Source organism: Callithrix jacchus, chromosome 3 (genome assembly GCF_049354715.1).
Source record: "Callithrix jacchus isolate 240 chromosome 3, calJac240_pri, whole genome shotgun sequence".
NCBI classification, from domain to species: Eukaryota; Metazoa; Chordata; class Mammalia; order Primates; family Cebidae; genus Callithrix; species Callithrix jacchus.
In genome coordinates this window covers 66,342,211-66,366,543 of record NC_133504.1, presented here as the reverse complement: position 1 = coordinate 66,366,543, position 24,333 = coordinate 66,342,211, and the positions used below count along the sequence as shown (strand labels likewise).

Sequence of the window (24,333 nt, the reverse complement as noted above, 5' to 3'; positions counted from 1 at the left end):
CTATTTACTCTAAGGCTGACTTGCAGTTATGAATTTGTGAGAATTGACACTCCAGAACTTAGTGGAATTGCCCTAGTTACTTAAGTATCAGGGAACACACATAAAGGTGTGAATTTCAGGAAATTAAAACAGATTATTTGAAATTCATGCTTTCCTGAGCACAGTGATTCTTATCTGATTCCAAGGGTAAGAATGGATAGTTCTAAAGGCAGGTGACAGAATTGAATCTCAGATTTAATGTTGTCTTTCAAAGTATCTGTTATTCTCATCATCATAGATACCCTGTTGTCTGGAGACATACCACTTCTTGAAAGTAATCCTTTAATAGCGGGTTCAATTGCATGTCAAATGCAGTAGACTATATCGCAACTGAGTTAATCTATAGTTTACACAGAAAAAAATCATATTCATTCTGGACTCACTTTATTAATTGCATTTAGTCACACTGTATAGAAATTAAAGCTTTGAAAATGTCAAATTTCCAATTCCCTATTTATAAGAGAATTTAAATAACATATAACTAAAAAGGCCACAGTTTTGTGGAGAAAAATAAAATAATGTATGTGTGTGTTCATTTTGTGTATGATGTTAAATTAATTACATAATGCTAATAGGAATTAGAAAGAGATCTGTTAATCAATGGAGTAATTATTAGAAACTGAAACATGTATATGTATATGTAGTATATATCTGAACATAATATGATTCAATTTTGTAAACTGAATAAAATGCTTGAAAAAAGAAAACTATGACCCTAATCCAATCACTGATAAATTCTGTATTTGCTAAATATGCAACAATAGGTTATAAAAGTATTAAATAAAACGCAAGCTAATATTCACATATTAGGATGGTGAATGTTCCTTTAAGCATTGTATCCAGTTCACAAATTATAGTAGAAATACTGAAGGATATGGATATGTAGTTCCATAAAATACTGCAAATAAAACAGTTAAATGACATAAAAAATAAATTCAATTCCTGTGTCAAACAATATTAAGATACATATTTCAACAAATAGTTTTTAGAAAGTTTTCACATTTAAGAACACTGAAAAAATAATGAAAATATAACTTACAGATAAGACAATCAACAAATCTACATATTTTCATATTTAATAAAAAACGATTAAAAACATTAAAATAAGCCACTTTTCACTTTTTGCCTATCAAAAGGTGTGTGTGGGCATGTGTGTGTGTGTGTGTGTGTGTGTGTTTAAAGGAATAATACCAATCAATCAATCAATGTTGATGAGCTTGGTGTGACATAATTGTATTTTGAATTTACCTCATCTATACTGTTCATTGCAACTGATAATTTGTCTTTCTCTTATTCCGTCTCTCCTTCTCTCCCTCCCTTTCTGCCTTCCTTCTTTCTTTGCAGGGGAGGAGGTTACATTAAGAAATATCTTTTAAAAGTCTTTTATTCCTATTAGAGTTTTATGCTTCCTGCCAAGTTTGGGGCATTACTACATTAGTAATAGAAATTACTATTTATTAAACTTACTTTAAGTTTAAAATAAAATTTCTATCTCAACTTGGTTTTAAACTGCATTAAATCCATCCAAACAATATCATAAGATATACATATGTAAATGTGTACATGGATACTGTTCCAAGAAAGTAAATGTATGGAAACCGGTGAAGAGCAAGATTCAGGGACCCTCACTTAACAGGCTCCTTTCAAGTTTCTACACCTCATATTACAGTTTTAATTATGCATAGTTTTTCTTAAAGAGTTTCTCTCCACACCCCGAAATTACATTAGCTTCAGTCCTTTCAAAACCTTCCTTAATCTTCCTATGCAAAAGTCACCTGTTCATATCATGCATGTCAGTGGAAGAAAGAAGTGATGAATCTGACAATACTTAACATAACTTAAAGAATGAATGTATAGAAAACAATTAGTTCTATTATTTAAGTACAGGATGGCAGATACTTATAGTCCTGCTTGCTGCTAACAACTAAATCAAAATTGCAGTCAAGTTTCAGTTTTTGTTGTGAAGATACAAGTAATACTAAACAAATCAGCCAGTGCATTTTTAGACTGCACTGCATTATCTATTTAATCATCATTTGACAATATTATTGAATGTAAGTAAAGAATCTAGTTATAGCATAGATTGACTGTATTACTGGAGTATACTCAGGTCTCAACATATATAACTAAAAATGTGTCATATTCTAGCTCCTTGAATAATAATCATCTTCACCTGCTTAGGACTATTTTTCTGAGTCTCACAATTCATCATTTACCCCCTCGTACTCACCAAACATGTTTTGATCATCATAAATCTGAAGGAACTTAGTTATCCTGTATTTCACTTATGGGTCAAGAAACTTTCTCATGTCTAATTCTATTGCCACTGACTTGGCATAAAATCAGATCCCAAAAAATGTAAATAATACCAGGAACATTTTCTGTTGAATATAAATTTGTGGAAAGAGACACTGGGATTTAATTAATATACTATTGTGCTGTTCAGTTCTGATAAGTATATGATCTTTGGAAAGTCACTTAATGTTTTTAAAGTCTATTTCATCATCAGTATAGAAAGGCTACTTCCATTATTGAGTTATATGGAGATTAGGTAAGACAATATTAATTCAAGGACATCCATGTGGAAAATATTCATGAATGTTGGCTATTACTATTTTGTTATGCTTCTAATAGAAAGTACTGTTGATGTTGAACATTTTTCAGAATGTTTCAAGATAGATGCACAAAGTTAAAAATAACAACATGGGCATAACTAGGCAATGTAATTGAAAAATAATCCCTAACTGTACAGGGAGCTATGTCAAAAGATGTGAGTAAAATATTTTAGATGTGAGTTTTGGACAGTAGGGGAGATATTTGGAAGATTTGATAGTGAAACTAATTAATAGGATTTTTTTTTAATTATGGGAAACAAATAGTTACAAGGAAAATAGCAAATATAAGGGCCCCAAATTATTGCTGACTTCTTTTCCGGTGAAGGCACATAATGCTGCTAAAAATGGCATAAGGATTAGTATTTAGTTTGACTCTAAATAACAAAAACCTTTTAAAATTTGAATAAAATATGCCAAACAAGATAAACCTTTATTTCCTTATTCTATAAAATCTCCAATATGCATTCCTAGGTTGGTCTTACAATCTTTCTATCCCTGTATTCATTACATATATTCATTACATTTCTTATCTTCATAATCCAAGATAGCAAATGCTACAATCAGTGGGTAGATAAAGAAATGAGGGAGAGGGACCAGGAATAGCTTCAGCTGTTTTTTAGAATACATGCCTTTAGCTTCCACAAAATTCCTTCTAACATGCTCACACTTGTTGCAAAGGAAGTTGTGGAATGTATTCCTCAATGCTAAGGGAATCATATAACACTCTAAAATTTTTATTACTGTTGAAAAATATGAAATGGATTAAAGACATACAATATTAATGTCTACCAAAGTGAAGCATGACCTCTCAACATTCTTTAAGCACCTACTCTGTGTTCATATCCTGTGATCTGTACCTATGAAGGAACTCCAAGCTTAAGACCAAGACTGCGTAACAAATAGGTCTAGTTGCAAACAATGAGATTTAGATTGTCTTTAAAGACAAATACAGCAAAAGCCTATAGAGCATTCTGTAGAAGATTGCTTACTTAAGGATCTGGTATAAACAAGAACAGATAATATCATTCAGTTAGTTCTGAACAAACTAATAGACACATTGAAAATCATTTTTTTTTCTTGCCTGAACAAGACATCTTACTAAATACTGTGAAGGATGAAAGTGTAAATTCCTTGAAATGTTGATATTAACTGAAATTAATTAAAAAGGACATGGAATGATAAGTAATAAGTAAAGACAATTTAAGTCATCAAAAGCTGAATTAAAATTAAAAGTACCCATCATTTACATGTTGGTAACTAGTTCTTCGGTTGCTTTATGTTCAATTTATGTTCATTCCAGAAAAACAACAACTTTTGCTATCTTTTCTTGAAGGTAAAATGCATATCAAGTAAATGTGCTAAATCAGTTTATTTCTTTTTACCTATATTTTGAAATGCTAATTAAGATGTTACATATTTATTTAATTTTTCTTTAAAAATTATATTATCAATGAGGCACATTTCCATTCAGATATTATTTGTAATTTTTCTTTATTGGACTATATATTAGTGTTAGTACTTTTAAAACATAAGTTAATTATTGATTTTAACTCTTTGCCTTGACATGCCTTCAACCAATTAGCGTGAGGAACTAGGACATTTATAACTTCACCAAAAGTCTCAAGTCCTCTGCCTTTTTCTCTTTCTTTCAACCACTCCCTCCCTCCTTTCCTTCCTCCCATTTTTCCTTCGCTCCTTCCCTGCTTCCTTCCCTTTCTTTCCTTTTCTTTCCCTTCCCTTCCTTTTCCTTCCCTTCCTCCCTTTCTCCCTTATTCCCTTCCTCCCATCCTCCCTCTTTCCCTCTTCCTCTCTCTCTTTCTTTTCTCCTCCTCCTCTCTTTCTTCTGACTATTCATAAAGAAAAACATTTTTTAAATTTGCATACTATTAAACTTCAGTGTTGTTTATCTTTGCTAAAGATATTAGATGAACAAGCATTTCTTAAAATGTATGTCAGCCATATGGTATTTATCCACAAGCACATACCCATTTCAAGTAAGTATATTACTTGAGAAAATAACATAATTTTCAGGGATTTGACATGAGTAGGAGGATGACTGTAACTTTGTCTGCAGACAATTTAAAGTGGATGTTTAAAGGACTGAGTTCCTAGGATATATTCTGTAGGAGAAATAAACCCCCACTGTCCTCATAAGAAGCAGTTCGCATATATGATTCTAGTTCAGATACTGAGTATGTGACAGTGTATGTCAAAAAATTCTGTAGAGTTATTTTGGCCATTCACATGGAAACACCATTCAACTTTGATTTACGAAATGTTTCTGTATGTTTGATTATAAGATCTTAACTAAATCCTCATGAGAATTCGTAGGAAGTCTCAAAATACTATCCCTGTTGTAGTCTCCTTATTACTGCTTCATCATGGATAACTAAGTAGGAGAGATAACTCAGCAGTATCTATTTTGATATCTTCCATATTGTTTAATTGGCTGAGTTATTTTAAACAGACTCTATAAATGTCTGCCGTTTGGTCTACAAGTATCTCCATTAGCCTTACCTACTCTCAGCAGTCCTTGTTATTTTAATACAGAGAACACAATACAGTTTTTTGATAAATAATAACTCAAATTAGCAAAAGAAATATTTCAGCAAAGCTTACTTAAAAACAAAACTCTCAATTTACTTTGCTAGCAATAATTTGATGTGGCCTCCTCAGTTTTCGCTCTGTGTTTTAATTCCACTATCACATCTTAACATTTTCATTATGAAGTAGATTTGAGTATTTTCAGCAGAAGCCAATTAAAGAAGGTTCAGCTTTATAGTGAAGAAAATTGATTATAGCGACACATACTTTTGTGTTCAGATATTGTCTGCTCTTCACTAACTATGTGAACTTGAGTACATTATGTTAGCTGTACAATGAGGGTAATAATAATACCTGCCTGCTATGATTAAGATGAAAAGTAAATTAGACAACATATTATAAATATTCAGCACAGTACTGAAGACACTGCATGCATTTAGCAATGTTCTGTTGTAATTACTATGTAATTAGTATTTTTATTAGGACTGATAATAGTATTAACAATAGCAGTGGTGGTAGCAGCAGTAATGGTAATTACTACTACTAGTGTTGTAGTAGCAGCAACATTGTGAGAATTCCTTAACACTTGGAAGATCATGGTCATGTCCTAGGAAATTCCTTGCAATATGGCATTTTTCTACTTAGTTATAGAATTAAACTCTCCATTCTATCCAGTTTATGTTAGTCATTTACATCTGATAACTTAGGATGAATGCAATGTTTCAGTTGGCAGAAATAACACTTGCACAAAATCTAAGCGAAATATATATTTTAATTTTGTGTGCGTAGGACACAGAAATTGATTTACTTAAATTAATTCTACTTAAACATTTATGTTAACATTCTTATTCTTATAGATCAGCAGTCTCCAAACTTTTTGGCACCAGGGACCAGTTTCATGGAAGACAATTTGTCTATGGCCAGGCAGCTGGGGGAGCGTGTTCAGGATGCAACTGTTCCACCTCAGATCATCAGGCATTAGAGTGTCTTAAGGAGTGTGCAACCCAGATCCCGTGCATGCTCAGTTCACAATAGGGTTCTCACTCCTATGAGAATCTAATGCCACCATTGATCTGATCGGAATTGGTGCTCAGGCAGTAATGCTCCCTCACCTGCCACTCATATCCTCCTGTGAGGCCCAGTTCCTAAGAGGTCATGGTGGCCTGGGGGCTGGGGACACCTGCTATAGAGGACAAATTGCTGGGTAAAATTTTGTTATATATTTGCTGCTTTGTTTGGTAATACATATTTTTATTCCTATGAAAAAGCACTTTAATTTATAAGTAATCACTGAAGTTGTAAACTGACATTTAGATTACAGCTGTATGTGTCTATCCTGACAGTAATGAGTGCTTCTGTCTTTTTTTTTTTGGAGGAAGGGGGCTTCCCTCTTTCCAAATTTAATGTAACATTAAAAAAATAACAAATATAATGCTATCACTTTTTCATAAGTAGATATCTCTAATGCAAATATTCCTGGGTTTTATCATATTAGATTATTCATTGAATTACAAAGTAAGTTCCAGTTTCAAAATATCAGTTCCAAGCTTAATTCTTTAATATCTTTAAGCAGCTTAAAAAAACTTGTATAAACTTAGTGCCGTCTCTTTGATAAATAGTAGACCTTATTTCCTACTTGCAATCTCTTAAGAGGTGTCTGGTGTTCTTTCCATCTCCACTCTAAGTTAAAACATAGTAATAAATCCTTTTAATAGGTGTACTGTAGCCTTGATTTTACATTCTAACCAAGATGTTTTATGACATGTCTGAGAATACACACTTTTACAAATTCCTTGCCAAATATTAATTAGTAATTTTATAGCAGTATTTCAAGGACCAAGGGAATACACTTTTAAGAAGAAATATTAAGGGGCCCCTGTCATCCTATTCTGGGTTTTAACTCTGCAACGAGTACTAAAACAAGCATTACATTTTCACCCATAAGGAAGTAAGGAACATGTTGCACTTCAGGCAACACTGCAGCAATAACCTTTCCACGAGCCTTCTTCTTCCACATTTACCAAACGCCCTGATTCCCTCTCCTGTGAAACTATTTTCACTTTACTACGTAGTTACAATGCAGATCATTTTAGCAAAATGAGTTACGTGCTGCTAAAATACTTCTATGTTATTCAGTATCAAGAAATTCCACTTTATTCTTAGACTTTTCTAATTCTGTGAGTGAGAAATAAACTCTTGCTTTGTTCCAGGAAATCTTCTCAGAAACTCTGTTTCCTCCTTGCTCTTCCTACATGAACTAATTAACTCCAAATTATTCATATTTCCTCAGCGAGATCATCATCTTTCACCCAGGGAAGAACTGTTCTGTCATTGGTTATTTTAGAGCCCTACATGTTTTCATCAATGAATAGCAGTATTCATCTTTATCACTATGTTATAAAATCTGAGGGGAGGGTCTTCATCAGTTTCGCCTATATTTGAATTACCAAGAGTTAGTAATACAAACCTAATAGTAACCACATTTATAGAGTGAATGAATATATTACACTAATTCTTATTGCACATCAAAATGTTCTTTTACTGGCTTTTTACTTTATAACCAAATGTTAGCTTCCCTATAGCTGTGTTTAGAACAAATTTTTAAATATACATTTGCAATAATTTCTCTTAATAACTATAATAATAAACGTCGTTCATCTTTACCATATATTATAAACTTAGTGACTCACTGTTTGGTTGACTAGAACTCCCAAAATGCATCTCCAACATAATACACTGCAAAATAATCTTGATTCCTTTGTCTCCAAAATCTACTTCTCACCAGAATTCCCTATTTAAGTAAATGGTCCTTCTTGTAATCCAGTTATTCCTGTGAAAAGGCATAAACTTAACTCATGTTTTCTCTCATGCTTTGCATCAACTATCATAAAATACTGATGGTTTGATGTTTAAATACAGCCCAAATATGCACATCCACCCCACTTTTACCTCTATCAGTAATACCCTATTCCAAGAAAACAGTGTCCCCTGGATAATTACTTAGTTTCCTAACTCATTATGTGCTTTAAGTTATTGTACCTCCAAGACCAAGACCAAGACTGGCAGATCACAAGGTCAGGAGATCGAGACCATCCTGGCTAACAAGATAAAACCTGTCTCTACTAAAAATACAAAAAATTAACCGAGCTTGGTGGTGCATGCCTGTGGTCCCAGCTACTCTGGAGGCTGAGGTATGAGAATCGCTTGAACCTGGGAGGCAGAGACTGCAGTGAACTGAGATCACACCATTGCACTCCAGCCAGGGAGACACAGAGACTTGGTCTCAAAAATAGTATATATATATATATATAATACCACCAACTTCTTTTAGTTGATTCTCCCACAGGAGCCAAAGTGAATTCTTAAAAACCTAAACCTGATTGTGTTATTTCTTTGCTCCCATCACATCTAAAATAAATTGCAGCTTTTGGGTCATACCTTTATTGTTGGTCCAATGCATAAAGTGAAAAACAAAAACCATTACTGGTTTTTGTTTGTTTGTTTTTGTGTTTTTAGTGTGCAGAGAACTTACACGATGCTTATATACTTGATGTAGCAAACATGGTTGTTTCATTCAGTATAAAATGTGTCATCTTACTTTTTATTTGCATTCACCCCTAATTCAATCTGTTTATCCATATTAATATTTTCCATATTTTGAGAATGAAGTAAATCAAGAAATCACATATTATTAGAAGTGTTATGACATTTTATCATTGAGAAAGCCAGTGTCCCATTCAGATTCTGAATTTCTAATGTTAGTTTATATAATGGATTACCTTGAATTTTTCTCTATCTTAAAGAACAATTTGCTTATATTGAATATTATGTAATTCTAAAGAGGCCTATCTTAATATGATTCTGTTATGTTCAGCAGATTATTCTTCTTCCATGTGTCCATTTTTATTATTATTCTCAAACCCTATTACATGAAAGGGTTTGAAAGCTGTTTGCTGTACACATGTTTTTATCCAAATATATTTCTCATGACATAAGTCCTAAGGAACCAGAAAATTTTATATGTGAGCAAATTACATTGATATACATGAAATTAAGCAAAGTCAGATAAGTCAGTTTACTCTAAGACTTTGAAGTTTCTCTAATACACTGATATGCTTAAGAGTATGTCATGGCATCATTTATTTCATGTCTTTGTAGAATAAAACTCATCCAAATATAATGCATAACTCAAATGGTAACTATAAAAAAAAGGTAAACAAAATACTTTAAAATCTCAGCCCGAATATGGGAAGAGAAGTAAATATCAATTTTCTCTTTCAGGAGAAATCCGAGGATATGGAGCTGTGTCTGATGGGCTTGTCCTATTATTACTAGGTGAGTTGCTCCCACTGTCTCTTGGACATTTACTATTATTCTCTTTCACCTCAAATTTCACATAATGCTCAGTTGAGAAAATCTAGGAACATGCAAAGTGCAATGAATAATTCCTAAAACAGTCTCGAATATACATATAAAAGTGTTATGATCTTCTAATTAAACTTAATTTGAATAAAGTCAAGTGTTTATCTAACTTTTGGCATATACCTATTGAGTTCCCACTATGCATAACATGCATATTATGTGCTGGTGATGCTACTGTAAACAAGTAGAACTTTGGGGAAAGAATTTTAACAACTATTCATTCATTTTCTCACATAACTATGATACATGTAAGGGAAGAATAGATATCATATGATAATTTGCTTAGTGAATTTTTAAGTTTCTACGTAACATATTTTACTCATACTATAAATACAGTGTGATTGACATAATATATACATATATTTATGATATTGAGTATTGAATACTTTATTGCAGCATTTCATATTTGTTAGTAATGTGTGATCAAACTACTCATTATTAAATTACACATAGTTTTTTATATGAAGATGATTCAAGATTTTAATTTTAGTCATTCAAACATTAAGATATTTCCTCATTTAGCATTTATATTTGCTTTTGCAATTGGTTAATCATGATTTGTATACATCTAAACAGAAAATGAAATATAGTGTAACTGGAGTAACTGCAGCTGGATTCCCTTGTTCCCACACTGGGTGTCAAGCCCATGCCACCTGGGTGAAAACCAGGAGTCCTAACCAGTAGGCCACCAGGGAAGCAGAGTAACTGCAGCCAGAACTTAAGCTCTTGGCCTTCCTAACCTGATAGAATGGGGAAAGGGGGCCGCTAACCTGTGGGGTGAGCTTTACAGCTCAAATAGAACTCGTGGACCCAAAGAGTATGAAGTAGTGCAGTTTATTAAGCAGAGCAAAAGGACAGCTTCCATGCTGTTGTGGTAGGGGATCCCAAGAAGATTCCAGCCCAGATCCAGGTGGCTAGAGCTTTTACCTCTGAGTTATTCCCTCCCCATTCATGTTCTTGTCCAATGAGACAGACTCTTTCAAACTTCCTCTGGATTAATTGATCTTTGAATTCTTTACCGGATTGGCTACTGTTTTACAACCCTGAGTCAGAGAGCCTCCTCCACCAAGAGCCAGAGGCAGAGAAAATGGAAGCAAAGGCGCTACTTGGCTTGCCACAGGCCGGAAAGTAGAAACAAAGGGCCCTAGGCGGCCAGAGGAGGGAAAGCAAAAACAAAGGCCTCTAGCCAGCCCTGGAAAGTTCCTCTAACATGTTCCCTCAGTAGTACCGCTTTTGTATTTTCCATATTTTCAAAATTTTCAGAGCAATCTATCATGGGTACTATAGGATCAGGGTAGAAAATGTTTTCTTTTAAAAATTCCAAAATCAAAATTAATTTCAATGAATTTTCGTGTTTCTCTGATATAAAACGGAAATATCTGTTGATTGTTGCAAAGTCTTAGAATATTTTCTCATTCTAAAACTGAAAGATTATTTAGCATAGTGTTATGAACTGAAGATTGTCTCCCCCCCGTACCCCCCACCAACATTCATATATTAAAGCCCTAACCCCCCATGTGATTGTATTGGAAAAGAGGGCTTTTAAAGAGATAATTAAGACTAAATGAGGTCATAAAAGTGAAGCAATAATCCCATAGGACGCTTGTCCTTATAAAAAAAAGGAAGGGCCATGAGAAATATCTTCTTCTCCCCACCTGTACTAGCAGAGGAAAGGCTACTTGCAAGCCAGTAAGAGAGGATTTACCAGAAACCAATTTTTCTAGCCTCTTGAACTTGAACTTATAGCTTCCAGAAGTGTGAGAAAATAGATTTTTGCTGTGTGAGACACCCAGGCTGTGATATTCTGTTATGGTAGCCCTGGCCAAATAAGAGAGTAAGTCACCTATTTAATCAGCTATCTTAAATATTTGATTAGTTATGCAAAATGACAATACTTACTGGATAAAAATTCAGTATTAAGTCTTAGATTTTTGTCAAAATATGCCCCAAATTGCACACATAGGTATGTGTTCTTCCCATTTCACAATAATGATCTTTCTAAAAATGACTCTCTGAAAAGTTCTAGAAGTTAAAAAGTACTGTATTTCCTTTTTAAATTTTGATGATCTATACTATAGTACACAAGAAATATTAATATATGGAAGATTTTTTTCCTTTACTACAGTTAAAATAATGTGATTTTAAATATACTTATGCAGGAACAACTAATAACTAATAATTAAAAGAAATCACATGCAACTCTTGAAACAGTTTCTTAATTGCAACTCATTAAACTGAATTGCAGCATATTATCTCCATTATAGTCCCCAAAATAGAATTCATAATGGTCTTTCTGTCATTCTTCCATGCATTTTATATCTGATATTAAAGAAACTTTTAGAATGTGGTAGTCTTTATGTTATAAATTATACATTATAAATTGTTTTTGAGCCTCAGAAACGATTGAAAGAAAAATAGTTACATTTTCAGTCATTACTGATAGCTCGCCCAGGTTATAAAAGCTAAACTAGATAAATGTAGTTTCATTTATGTAGGCTATTTTAAATAAACTTTCTTGCTTATAAAAATTCATGATTTGTAATTTAATATGCTATATGGTTGAGAAAAAAGTGATTATATTAAAAAATTACAAAAAACACATACTAAAATGAATATATATCTCTTATAAGTAAATTTTCAGGTATTTAAATGGAATTTGCAAATATGGTATAATTCTATTTTGTGAGTTGTTGATGCTACTCCAAGTCTGGTAAGCATATATTGATTTTACTACTTATCCTAAATACCAGTTATGCAATTGTACAATGACTATGGTAATTCTAGATTAAGTTACGTGTAGAAGTTGTTGTCTCTTACTCACTTTGTTTTATGACCATAGAAAGCCAATGTTGACTACTGAGAAAGTAATCAAGCAATAGAAAAATGAGGATCCATCAACAAGAAATGCAAACTTTGAATAATTTTTTAAATGTCTCAAATAGTTAATTAGTAAAGACCAAGGCAGCTGACGTATATAAACACATACTTTGTCCAACAAGTACTCTCAGACTAAGAATCATAACTTTGAGTTCATTTGTGGTTGGGTGTTTTATAAAGATGTTTTATTGCAAATCATAGTGTAAGATAACTGAAATCATCTTTAATGTTCACATTAATATTTTTGAAAAATCCATCTGCAAGTTATGTCATGATATAACAATTTCATAATGTATTTTTCCCTTTCGATTTTGCCTTACAGTTCCCCGTGGAAATGGGATTAATTTGATTTGAGCCTTTTTACTTACAGCCCTTTCTCCCTCCACATACATCTAAGCAAAGCTAATGTTTATGATGGAGGATTGATTATAGAACTATATTCCTTTGTCTTCAACCTGTCTTTTATCAACTCTGTGTATTGAGTTTCTGGTGTACATATTTTTGTCTGTGTTTGCTTCCAAAATCTACTTTGATAACTTTCTCTTTAAAAATAAAGCTATATGGCTGGGCATGGTGGCTCACGCCTGTAATCCAAGCGCTTTGGAGACCAAGGAGGGCGGATCACCTGAGGTTGTGAGTTCAAGACCAGCCTGACCAACATGGTGAAACCCCGTCTTTAAAAAAGAAGAAACAAACAAAAATAAAAATAAAGCTATCAAAATAAACAGCTCTGTTCTATCTCATATGCACTTAAAAAGAAAAAAAGCTTTCCTCTGTTTTCCTAGAGCTAGTCAGTTATTTTGTAGTACTCCTTTCCTCACTTTCCTCTTCTGTCGATTACAGTGTCCTCCATCCCAGCACATATATGAATCTAGCATAGATCCACTAATCAAGTGGAAAATCCTGTCTTTTATCTTGTTAGATTTCTTTATGCCTTTTGATAATGGTCAATCGTTTTCTCTTTGTTGAAACACAAAGCTTATAGTTACATGATTCTACTCTCTTATTATTCTGCCCTGGTTTACTTTGTAGCTCTTTGTGTCCATTTATTTTTTATTACTTCTGTTTTGCTTTAAGTAATGTTATTCTTTAGAAATGTAGCTTTAGCTTTCTTGTTTTTACAATTTCTCCAACCCTGAGTCCTAGCTTCTATTATTGTCTGTCTATTTCTGTTACCCTTGACTTAACTATTGTTATCCCTCAACACTCAACTGGATTGCTCAAATATTCAACTTCTCATTAATATTCCATATTCCACATCAATTCTTCCTTCAATTTCTATACACAGTAGCAGGAACAAAAACTTTCTTAAAACTTTATATTAGATTTGGAGAAAGTTATCTTGAAAGATTCATAAGATTCTCACTGAACACAATTGTACTTGTTTTACTCCCTTTTAGATGCTGTACCTTAGATCAACTCCCCAATAGAGTCCTGAATTATAATCTCTGTTACCTGGGAACCTGAGCTAAATGAAGCAAGTGTTCTGAAGCTGCATATTACCAAAAAATAATACCTGTCTTACTATACTGTTCTTTATTTTCTTGCATTACTAAGAATATTTCAATTTGCCCTTGATTGTCCTGAAAGGTGCTTCCCTTCATCTTTGTCATTTTGATCTCAGCTTGAATGCCACCTCCACAGAGTCCAGCCTGAAGTAAATTCTTCGTATCATTGTGTTTTCTTCATATTTCACCATATTGAAATTTTCCCTTTTTCTACACATATCTCCATGTTCAAATTTACTTTGTTTGCTTCTTTATGTATTGTTTGTTTTCCCTCCAAATAGAATATAAGCTACCAGAGAGAAAGTAATCTATCTCATTTATTTATCCATCTTACTTATCATTGAATTTAGCACATGTAGTAGGCACTAAATAACCATTTATTAAAGAATAAATGAACGAGCATTAAAACCCACAAATCACTCTAAATTGCCAAATTCACATTCTCAAACGTCTGAAAGCTCCAAATAACTGTAAGCTTGATGATGTACAAATCTTAGCTAGTGTTTTAATTTTCTGAGTTACTGCATTTTCCACCTCAAGTTACTTCATTATTTGATATGCCAAACTAAATTTAGGGTTATTGTAGCTCAAGATAGTGTATTACTCATCGTTATTCTTTATTTCTGTCTCATCATCTTATTATTAATTGGTCACTAAATGTTGTAAAATTGTTCACTTCATTATCATTACATTCTACTCACTTTATTTATATGCATTGAGAAAGTATTAAATCAGGTCTCATCATCTCTTATCTGAACTGCTGTAATGACTATATAACAATTTTTACTCCTCTATTTTTTCTAATCATGCTAATTATTTTCACCTTACACTATACAAGCAGCTGATTATTAACAATACTATAAAACCTATTTAACTATTTAAACAACTGTCTCATGTATAATGTTTACTATTTAAGGATTTGCATATATTTCTTCCTGTTTCCTTCATTCCCATTCTGAGATACTATTTCATACTTCCAATAAGTAGCAGGATTTTATCTCCACATATATACACTGGTTATTTTGCTTAAAATGCCTTTCCTCTTCTTCACCAGGAAAATTTTTCAGATATCACTAAAATATTACTTATTTTGGAAACATTTCCTGATTTATCTACATATAGAACTTTTTTCTGTTATAGAATAGAATTTTGTACATGCCTTTCACTAAATTTCAAGTTCTTTTCACTTATTAGTTGCTAAGTCTATCTTCCTCAGAAACTTAGAGTTACTCAGAGAAGAAGTGTGTCTTATTCATCATTGTCTTACTAGTGCCCAGTACAGTGTTTGGCACTTATATTCCACTCATAAAACACTAAAGGAATAAATAAGTGCATTATGAATGAGAAGCGTGGCAAGGTCAAAGGAAAGAAAGTGACATAAGAACTTAATAACATACATTTTACTTCCAAGAGCTTATAAAAATAATGCTGGGGAAATACAGAAAATGATTCATGATCAAATAAAAAATAATGTAGTTACCTGGGCTGGAGAGTTGGTCAGTAGATTAGTAGTGTCTGATTTAAAACCAGCAAGTACATACCAGGATATATATAAGTGGAATTTAGAGTTTTATTTTCAAATGGCATTACAATCAGCATCCCCATAAAATTTCCACAATGAAGAAGCCGGATATTTCAAATTATTAAAAATTAAATTATCTAATGGAATAATTTTTGAGAATATGCACTGTGATACTAAATATAATTTGCATATAACTGTCCATTTCAGAGAAGCCGTATGATATTCGCTTTATGATCTTTATTTCATATAGTATAAGAAAGTTTATAATATCTCAAAAGATGTTTTCAATATTGACTAACTGATATCCCAAAAGATGTTTTTAATATTAATATTGCTTTACATTTAAATTTGGACTATGTATAAGTGAGGAGGAACTCTTATGATGTTTCTTTAGTGCTGCAATGCTTCTATATTACTATATCTTATCTCAGTTATTGAGGCAAAAACATATTTTAAATAGTTTAAACGAGAAAACAAAACATACAGAAATTAAAACTGTTGGATATTTATATACTTTATTGGTAAAAAATAAAATAGGGTTTAATCAGTTTATTCTTTAAATGCTTTTAAAAATTAAAATTAAATTAAAATTAAGCTATCTATAAAAGAATAAATTAATATATATACAATGCTCAAAATCATAAAATGGAATTCTTTATTTAAGTGGTGGGTATCAGATATGTATGTAGAATGTGAGAGTTAGATATTAATGGTATGAAACGACCATTTATAAGCTTTTTAACCATTTCATTTGTGTAACTTTGAGAAAGTTGTGTAACTTCTTTCAGCTTCAGTTTGCCCTTGGGAAAAATAAGGGGAGTAATAATGGGTATGTCAGATGACTGTGAAAATAAAAGAAGTTATAATACATGCATGATACTTAGCCTGGTGTCTAGTTCGTGATTATAATAGTTGTTAAAATTATTATTACTGGATAGTGTATAGAAGAAAAGCACCTTTAAGCAAACAGTCCTACTTGATTAAAATTTAATTGTTTATAATAAGTAGAAAAACATTAGTATTTTGACCAAGTAAATCCACTTGTAGCAATTATTTTAATTATAGTCACTAAATAAATACAGTTCTTGAACTCACCAGTTTACATATAAATCATATACTTTGTACTTATTTATGTCCGAATAAAATAGTAATTGTAGGTAAACAGCTTCAATAATCTTAGGTGTTCTGAAATTTTACTTTTTGTCATCACACTTAATAGTGCTAGAGTAGAATATATAAACCATTTTTTCAGGCCAAAATTTAATGATGAAGTATGCATTATCCAGTATAAATAAAACAAATATTTGATGAATGAAAAACATATAACTTCTCAGAAAGCTCTTTGGTGCAACACCTGAAATAAAAACAATTTATCATTTATCTTTTTTAAGTTATAATGATGCAGATATGCTCTTTTAATGTGCCTCAAAGGAAATGCTGCAAACATAAATTACAGATGATCTAGAATTATATTCTCTACTTTTAAAAACAAAATTGCTACAAATATCTAGCTTGCAGGAAAAACAATTTTAGAGGACAATGTCTTTGGCCAATACCAGTAACATAGAGAAGACATAACACTGCATATCTGTAAAAATGGAGTAAAATCATGAAGAAGTTAAAATAATTAGAAGGAGAAAATCAGAAAATCAGAAAGAGGTGAATAAACATGTTAAAACTGTATATTATTAACATCATATTTCTGATATCTAAAAATGAATTAAAACATTCAGGAAGTTATTTCTATTTCATTGCATATAAGCTGTATTTTACTGTTTTTAAGGCACATCTGTAAAATTAGCATTTTTTCTACCCTAAATCCCCAAAAGACTTAAATTTGCTGTGTTAGTGCCCATGGGGAGGCTAATCTGAAGGAGAGAAGAGTGATGTAGCATTCTGTTTATTTATAACAGGATTTGATGCTGCACACCAGAATTGAAAATGTGATCAACCAGATCTAGGAATGTTGACTTCTCCACCCATCCTCCATCCAGGAAAGATAACTGAAAACAAAGAAGCAATTCAATTACAAAAAGCAAATGAAGATATCAGTTTCTAGCTTTCACCTAATAATTGAGATGATTGGGTTCATAGTAATGTCCCTACTAAATAGATGTAATGGATTTAATTTTAAACTGAAGGATTTTTCATAAATCACAAGTGTAAGAGGAAAAATTTCAATGCAATAAAATATAATAGGCTATAAATTTCAATATAAATTTATAAATCTTATATGAAGAGTGATTCTCTTTTATTATCAGTCACTGAATCTTGTTTAAATCTATTATTTTAGGCCAAGTTTTGAAATTCATAGAACTTCTCATTGCAAATTCTTTCTATTGATCGTTGGTATTGATTTAAATCATTCAGAAAAAAGCCACTTAGTATATTCAACGTCTTGTCCATTATTGCCTCTGCCAGTTTTTAAAATTTATCACCAATATATTTCAAGATATAGTGCTGAATAGCAAATAGCTAAAGTGTAATAAAGCATACATTTTCTGATGTAAACATATTAAAATAGTATGCATGTAAAGCATCTCTTTTAAAGTTAGGTTCCTGTTACAAAATGTAGCAATTACTAGATGGAAAGCCAGTAAAAGAAAAAGAATAACAATACAAATAGTACATAATTGTAACCTAGGGCAGATAATTCCCACCCAGTTTTTCTATATACTGTGTGAGATTTTTACTCTTTACTTACATTATACATTACAGAAGGTTTTGTACCTGACTAGAAATCATATATTTTGATTCCTGGTCCAGTAATCTTAAACTAGCAATATTTTCTATATAAAAATACTCCTTCACTTACAGGTTATGGTGGTGATGTTGATGATGATGATGACGGAGATAATGATGATTGCAAGCCACAGAAGATGAAACTAACTTTAAAAAATAAAATACTATAACAGGTCAGGCATGGTGTAATCCCAGCACATTAGCAGGCCGAGGTGGGTGGATCATTTGAGGTCAGGAATTTGAGACCAGCCTGGTCAACATGGTGAAACTCTGTCTCTACTAAAAATACAAAAATTGGCCAGACATGGGGGCAGGCACTTGTAATCGCAGCTACTTGAGTGGCTGAGACAGGAGAATTGCTTGAGCTTGGGATGTGGAGGTTTCAGTGGCATTGCACTTCCGCCTGGGCGACAGAGTGAGATTCTTTGCAAAGCAAAATAAAGCAAAAACACTAACATACCACAAAATAATAAGAATATTCATTGAGCATATTAGATGACTAAAATAAGTTAAAAACTGACATGGAAATTAAAGCACAAGTAAATTTGGCTAAGTGAAGTATAAATATACATCTTTATATTTATTAGAATCTAATTTTACCTTCAGTCATTGAAAGGTACACAAATGTCATAGTTTTGGTTGTTTTAAAATTTTTATGACATAATTATCAAATGTGGTAAATTTCTAATATCTCTTCAGGTATATGAAGAATTGGTAGCTAGCCACTGAAAGAGAAGACACTGATTATACATATAATACTCTGCCTAGTTGAAAAATGAATATTTATTAACTTTGTTTATGAAGTGCCAAACATTACATTTAACTTTCATTGATTTGCCGAAATAATCTAATTATTTCATCTATATACAGTTGAAGTTTGGTTTTTTAAAAGTTCATTTATACAAATACAATTTCATCTCTAAAAAAAGGGATACTTCATAAAATAGCTTCAATAGAAGTAATTTGTATCCTCAGGTCATGATTGTGGCTGTCTAGGTTTTGCTAGATTGAATGACTTGACTTTCACTTTTTAACTGTGCCTATAATTTGATTATCATTAAATGAACCAGAAAATAAATTTGCTTCTACAATAAAACCCACAGGCTTTTATGTCAGTCTTTTAACAAGATTTATTCTTTAATAGAAAGATATGCAATAAGAAAAAAATATCTAATAAAAGCCAAAATAAAAATTCTCATTACATAGCTCTAAGGGCTTAGACTGAAAACTGGAAAAAAATGCATATAGGTCTAATATTTAAAACATCTAAAATGTTTTATAGTCATATAATAGTTTACACCTGACCAAATCCTGGAAAATACTTCAGAAAAACTTGTGAATCCTTACAGTGACAACATAATCAACTCAAGGGTAGTGTTATCAACTCCACCTCCCCTTGATTTCAATGTCTTCAGTTAACTAGAGGGAAATGTGAGAGTGATTGATAATTTCTTTGGGGCAGTAGTCACCGACCACTGCGCCTGTCACAATTCCTGTAATGCAAGCATTGCTAAAGTGTTTCTTTGCTCAACACAGGTTTCTAGTCTTAAGTTACACTTGCTTTTATCTTCTGCTGCTCTTGCCTACTCTTCTGTGTTCCTTTTGTAACTTTTTTGCTTCTCCTTCTTTCAGTCAATGTCTCTTGAACAATCACACAATACATTTGCAGCATACATACTGGGCCTTTGTGGGAAATGAAGAAAAGCTTCCCTTCTGTTATAACCACTCTGCAGAAACAGAATGAACCTCCACCCAGAATTTGGTTTGCGTATTGAGACCTATGATACCACATATGCCCCAATAGAATGAGAACATATTCATTAAAACTCTCACAACAAGGCTTCTGGGATGAGTATATTGTCTCTCAGGCACAACTAAAAATGGATTGAGAGAGCCCAGAAGTGAGAATGGTGTGGGGGTTTTATGGAGACTAGGCTGTGGGGTTAAAGTGAAGGCTTTCTCTTGGCAGGGCCTTGTGTGGCTTGATCTTTCCAGCTGCCAAAGGAGGACCACCTGTGATGTACCATCTTGCCCAGAGGTGAGGTCAGAGAGCAAAGGGGACAGGTAGGGCTGGAAGCTATCACCAGCACATCAAAAATGGAGACTCTTTCTTATACCCTATTAATAAGTAACTTTGAAAATAAATGCCCCCCCAGGTAGGCCAACATAAGCAGGTGTCCCTTTCCCCAAGGACCATGTGCCTCCCAGGATGCAGCTTGAGAAGTAGCACGGTTACATTTCATTCTCTAATCCCCTCACCTTGGTCAGTGACTTTGGGCAGAACACAGTCAGCACAATCACACAACGCCTAGATAGATTGTTGAAAAAAATATGGCTTTCAATGAGTGGAAGGATAAAGTCCTCATGGATTGATTGATGAGATTTGGGAGAATTTCATGAGAATCAGTAGAAATATATTGAACAAATTGTATGGTTACCCGGGCAATAAGTGAATCTACATTTTTTTGCATATTAATGACAAGGAATTCAGAGGTGGTTTTAAGGACAGTGCTGGAACATAGGTTCAAAAACAGCTGCACAAATGTCATTAGTATTACTAAAACTGTTCTAGATGTGGGCATTTTTCCAGGTTGACCCCATTATAATAAGTAGAATTTTACAAGAAATTGTCCTGAATGAGGAAAAGATTCCATTTCTTTTAGCTGCCAGTTACAGGGACACATAGTTACATGAAGCATTAAAGAAGAGAAATGTGTGACTTCTATAAGCAGAAACTAGGTCAATCACTAGAACTTTAGCTAGGTTTCTTTGTAGATGAGGTGTCAGAGAGAGGAATGTCTATGAAGAATGAAGCAATATTTGAAGGATCTAATCGGTCAGCCCATCTTATAGTTCATCACATACTTTTCAAGCCCTTCAAAGCTGATAGAGATCTGAGTTGTTTTTAGTGTGTGCTGACAACTAAAAGGACTTTTGCCTCTTCCTTAGTAAAGAATTTATAAGTGAGGGCTCAAAAGCTATTGCAGGCCAGGCATGGTGGCCAATGCCTGTAATCTTAGCACATTGGGAGGCTGAGATGGGAACCCAGGAATTTGAGACCAGCCTGGGAAACACAATAAGACCACATGACTACAAAATATTTAAAATAAAAATTAGCCAGTTGTAGTGACATGTGCCTGCAGTCCCAACTACCTGGGACAGGTTCTTAGGCAGGAAGGGGTAGATCCCCAGTGAGACTCCATCTTCAAGCCAGGGATGGCCTGAAGCCTGGAACTGGCAGGTAGAGTCCATCAGTCACTACTTCATTGATGCCTTTGGGCCACTTGTATGGTGCATTTTTCAGGTACAACTGTGACTGCCTTTAGACCAATTAGCACTCAGTGTTTCCTTTCTGAGTACATAAAAACCCCAGGCTCAGCCAGACTCAGATATTCACTGAGACGACCTGCCTGCCAATAGGAGCTACCCACTTTGGGTTCCTCCACACACATCAGAACAATCTGCCTGTTAATAGGAGCTACTCTCTTGGATATTTTCTACACTTGTCAAGACGAGCTGTCTGCAGAAAGGAGCCACTCGCTTTGGGTCCCCTGAGAACTGTTGTGTCACTCAATAAAACTCCTCTCTGACTTGCTTACCCTCCAGTTGTCCATGTAATCTCATTCTTCCTGGGTGCAGGACAAGAACTTGGGACCCACTAAACTGAGGGAGTAAATGGAGCTGTAACATGTTCTTGGTTGACTTGCTGAGCTGTTGGCGGTTGCATGTTCCTAAACTGCAGGAGTGAAGTGACAACCCTTTTGGGGGCCCAGACCTCAAGATTCCCCGAGACAGAGCTGCTGTAACACTATAGCCCTCCCCTCTCCATCTGCGCTGGGTGGCCACCCCACACGATGCAAAGCAGTGTTGGTGTCAGCGCAGTGCAGGAGCTGAGGGACAGAGTATATAGTAGGATTGAAAGAGCTGTAACACAAACAGGCTGACATGCAGCCTTCTGTTCACCACACTGAGGGTGATCAGGAGAGAAGAGCTGTGGCCCTTCTGGGAGATGAGACCTCAGTGCTTCTCAGGGCTGTGACATGCTGTTAACACCCTATTTGGGTCTCTGCAGTTTCTGGTGCCTCTGAGCTTTCAAGTAATGAGCTTTTAGGGGACACTGTGTTCCCCATTGCACACAGTGGAAACCACTTGTGGTGTGCCCTGTCTGCCACAGCCTTGCATGGAGTCAGCAGTTATGCCAGTGTATGGAGCTGCCCACCCAACCCCATGAGCTAGTGTGCCTGGCTGTGTGCAGTGGCCAGACCCCAAACTCTTGACAGCTAGTGGGACCCTGAAGTGGGTAGCCATATTTATGGCTGAGTTTGTCAGTTTTACAGGTTTAGAATTGGGGAATGCATGCTGTTTGGTCCATGAGTGGTCTTGAGAAAAGCAACATTTGATTGGTTAAAAGGCATCATCAGAAGGAACCAATCAGGAGAGAGTACTTGAGATGGAAATAGAAGTTCTCACTCTGGTTGAGGACTGTATCCAGAACTGGCTGTCAGGTTTTCAGGCTTCACTCCCCTCACTGATCTGTGCCTGGTTCGCCCTTGGCAGGCATGGGATCCAGGCTGGTAGCATAAGCCAAGTATAGCCTTCCAGGCCTAGCGGGCAGAACAAGTGCAGCAGGAATGAGCAAAGTCCAAGTGGTGGCACCACAAGCCACGGAGGTTTCTGGCTGGTGAAGTGACACCCTAAGGATCCTGTGACAGCATTGTGCCTTCCGCTGAAGAATGAATAATTAACACCTATGTTTTACCTGCTTCTGCAGTAAATGCTTATAAAGGCTAGAGGAAATTCTCATCAGGAAAAGCTATAAGTATACAAGTGTTAATGGGCTGTGTAAAATGTTTCTGAACTTTTCTTTCTGTCCCTTCTTGGAAGATTAAATGGCAAATACCAAAAAAAAAAAAAAAAAAAAAAAAAAAAGGAACTCAAAGACCTTGAAGGTATAAGGGGTAGTATAAAAATAGGAAATCAGTACAGCCACTGTATATGGACAGTGAAAAAGGTAACAGTAGCTGAATATTGTCTTAGTTATTGAGACTGTTACTGAATCCACTGCATAGAACAATGACATTGTAGTGATGTTTTTGTTTCTGTAGTTCAGGGAGTGGTGGAGAGTGGTGTCCAGCAGGTTTTCCACTCCCATAGTTTAGCGAGTGGAAGAGAGTGTTACAAGCTATTTACTCTCACCATCCACAGCTCGGCAGGCAGAAAGGAGCAGCACCTAGTGGCTTTTTTCACTCCCATAATTTGGTGAGTTGGAGAGAGTGTTACAGCTCTTTTCACTCGCACGATTCAGTGGATTCTGGACTCTTTTCCAGCAACGAAGAAGAACAAGGTATGCAGACTCCAGATAGTGAACAAGAGAGAATAGAATTTTATTAAGCTACAGAAAAGTTCTTGACATTGAGTGGGAATCTGAAGTGGGTAGCTGACTGTGTGGCTGAGTATGCAGTGTTTTTGGGCTTATAATTGAGGAATGCATGCTGATTGGTCCATGGGTGGTCTTGGAGGAAGCACCATTTGATTGGTTAAAAGGCATCATCCAGAAGGAACCAATTAAGAGAGACGGCATGGGATGGGGATGGAAGTTCTCACTCTGGTTGTGAACTCTATCCAGAACTGACAGTGTTTTCAGCCTTCAGGCTGTCTTTGGCTTGAACATTGGATTTCACTGGTTACCCATTTCTGTCTGCCTAAGAATTTGTCTGTCTCCTGTTTTACCAATATTTACTGTGTTTTGTTGGATATTGCTGACACATTCATTTCTATCTCACTGGCATCTGAGGAACCATGAACAATTCGTGCTCAAATTCTCCAATGTATACCCTCGTAAACTCCCTAAGGTACTATTTTACACCCATGATAGTTAAGAAATTTACAAGAGTGTCTCTACCCTCTATGTTCACTACATAGAGTCCTGTTGGCTGGCATATCTAAGATGGAGTTGAACAGGATAAATTGAATATCTTAGTTAGGATTGAGATGAAGCAGGGACCTGCTGTCCCCTCACCCCCACAGAGCCTGGAGAAAAAAGAAAAATTTGAGTCCTTTCAAG

General features: G+C 34.3%; 1 protein-coding gene across 14 annotated transcripts in view; it reads left to right on the top strand.

Annotated features, from left to right (window-relative positions):
- Positions 1-24,333, top strand: part of LOC128931562 (uncharacterized) — a 141,089-nt gene that overhangs the window by 42,977 nt on the left and 73,779 nt on the right. For 6 of the 14 annotated variants that reach the window (XR_008480045.2, XR_013533388.1, XR_013533386.1 and 3 more), the window contains exons 4-5: positions 9,480-9,533; positions 20,239-20,307. Coding sequence is in view for 4 of the 14 variants with exons in the window: in XM_078367856.1 (XP_078223982.1) it covers positions 9,480-9,533 (54 nt within the window). In the remaining 10 variants the exon portion in view is untranslated. Of the gene's footprint in view, positions 1-9,479; positions 9,534-13,053; positions 13,544-17,440; positions 17,723-18,344; positions 18,443-20,238; positions 23,179-24,333 lie in introns of those variants that run through there. The other 8 variants (XR_013533391.1, XR_013533392.1, XM_078367855.1 and 5 more) reach the window with 4 other exon arrangements.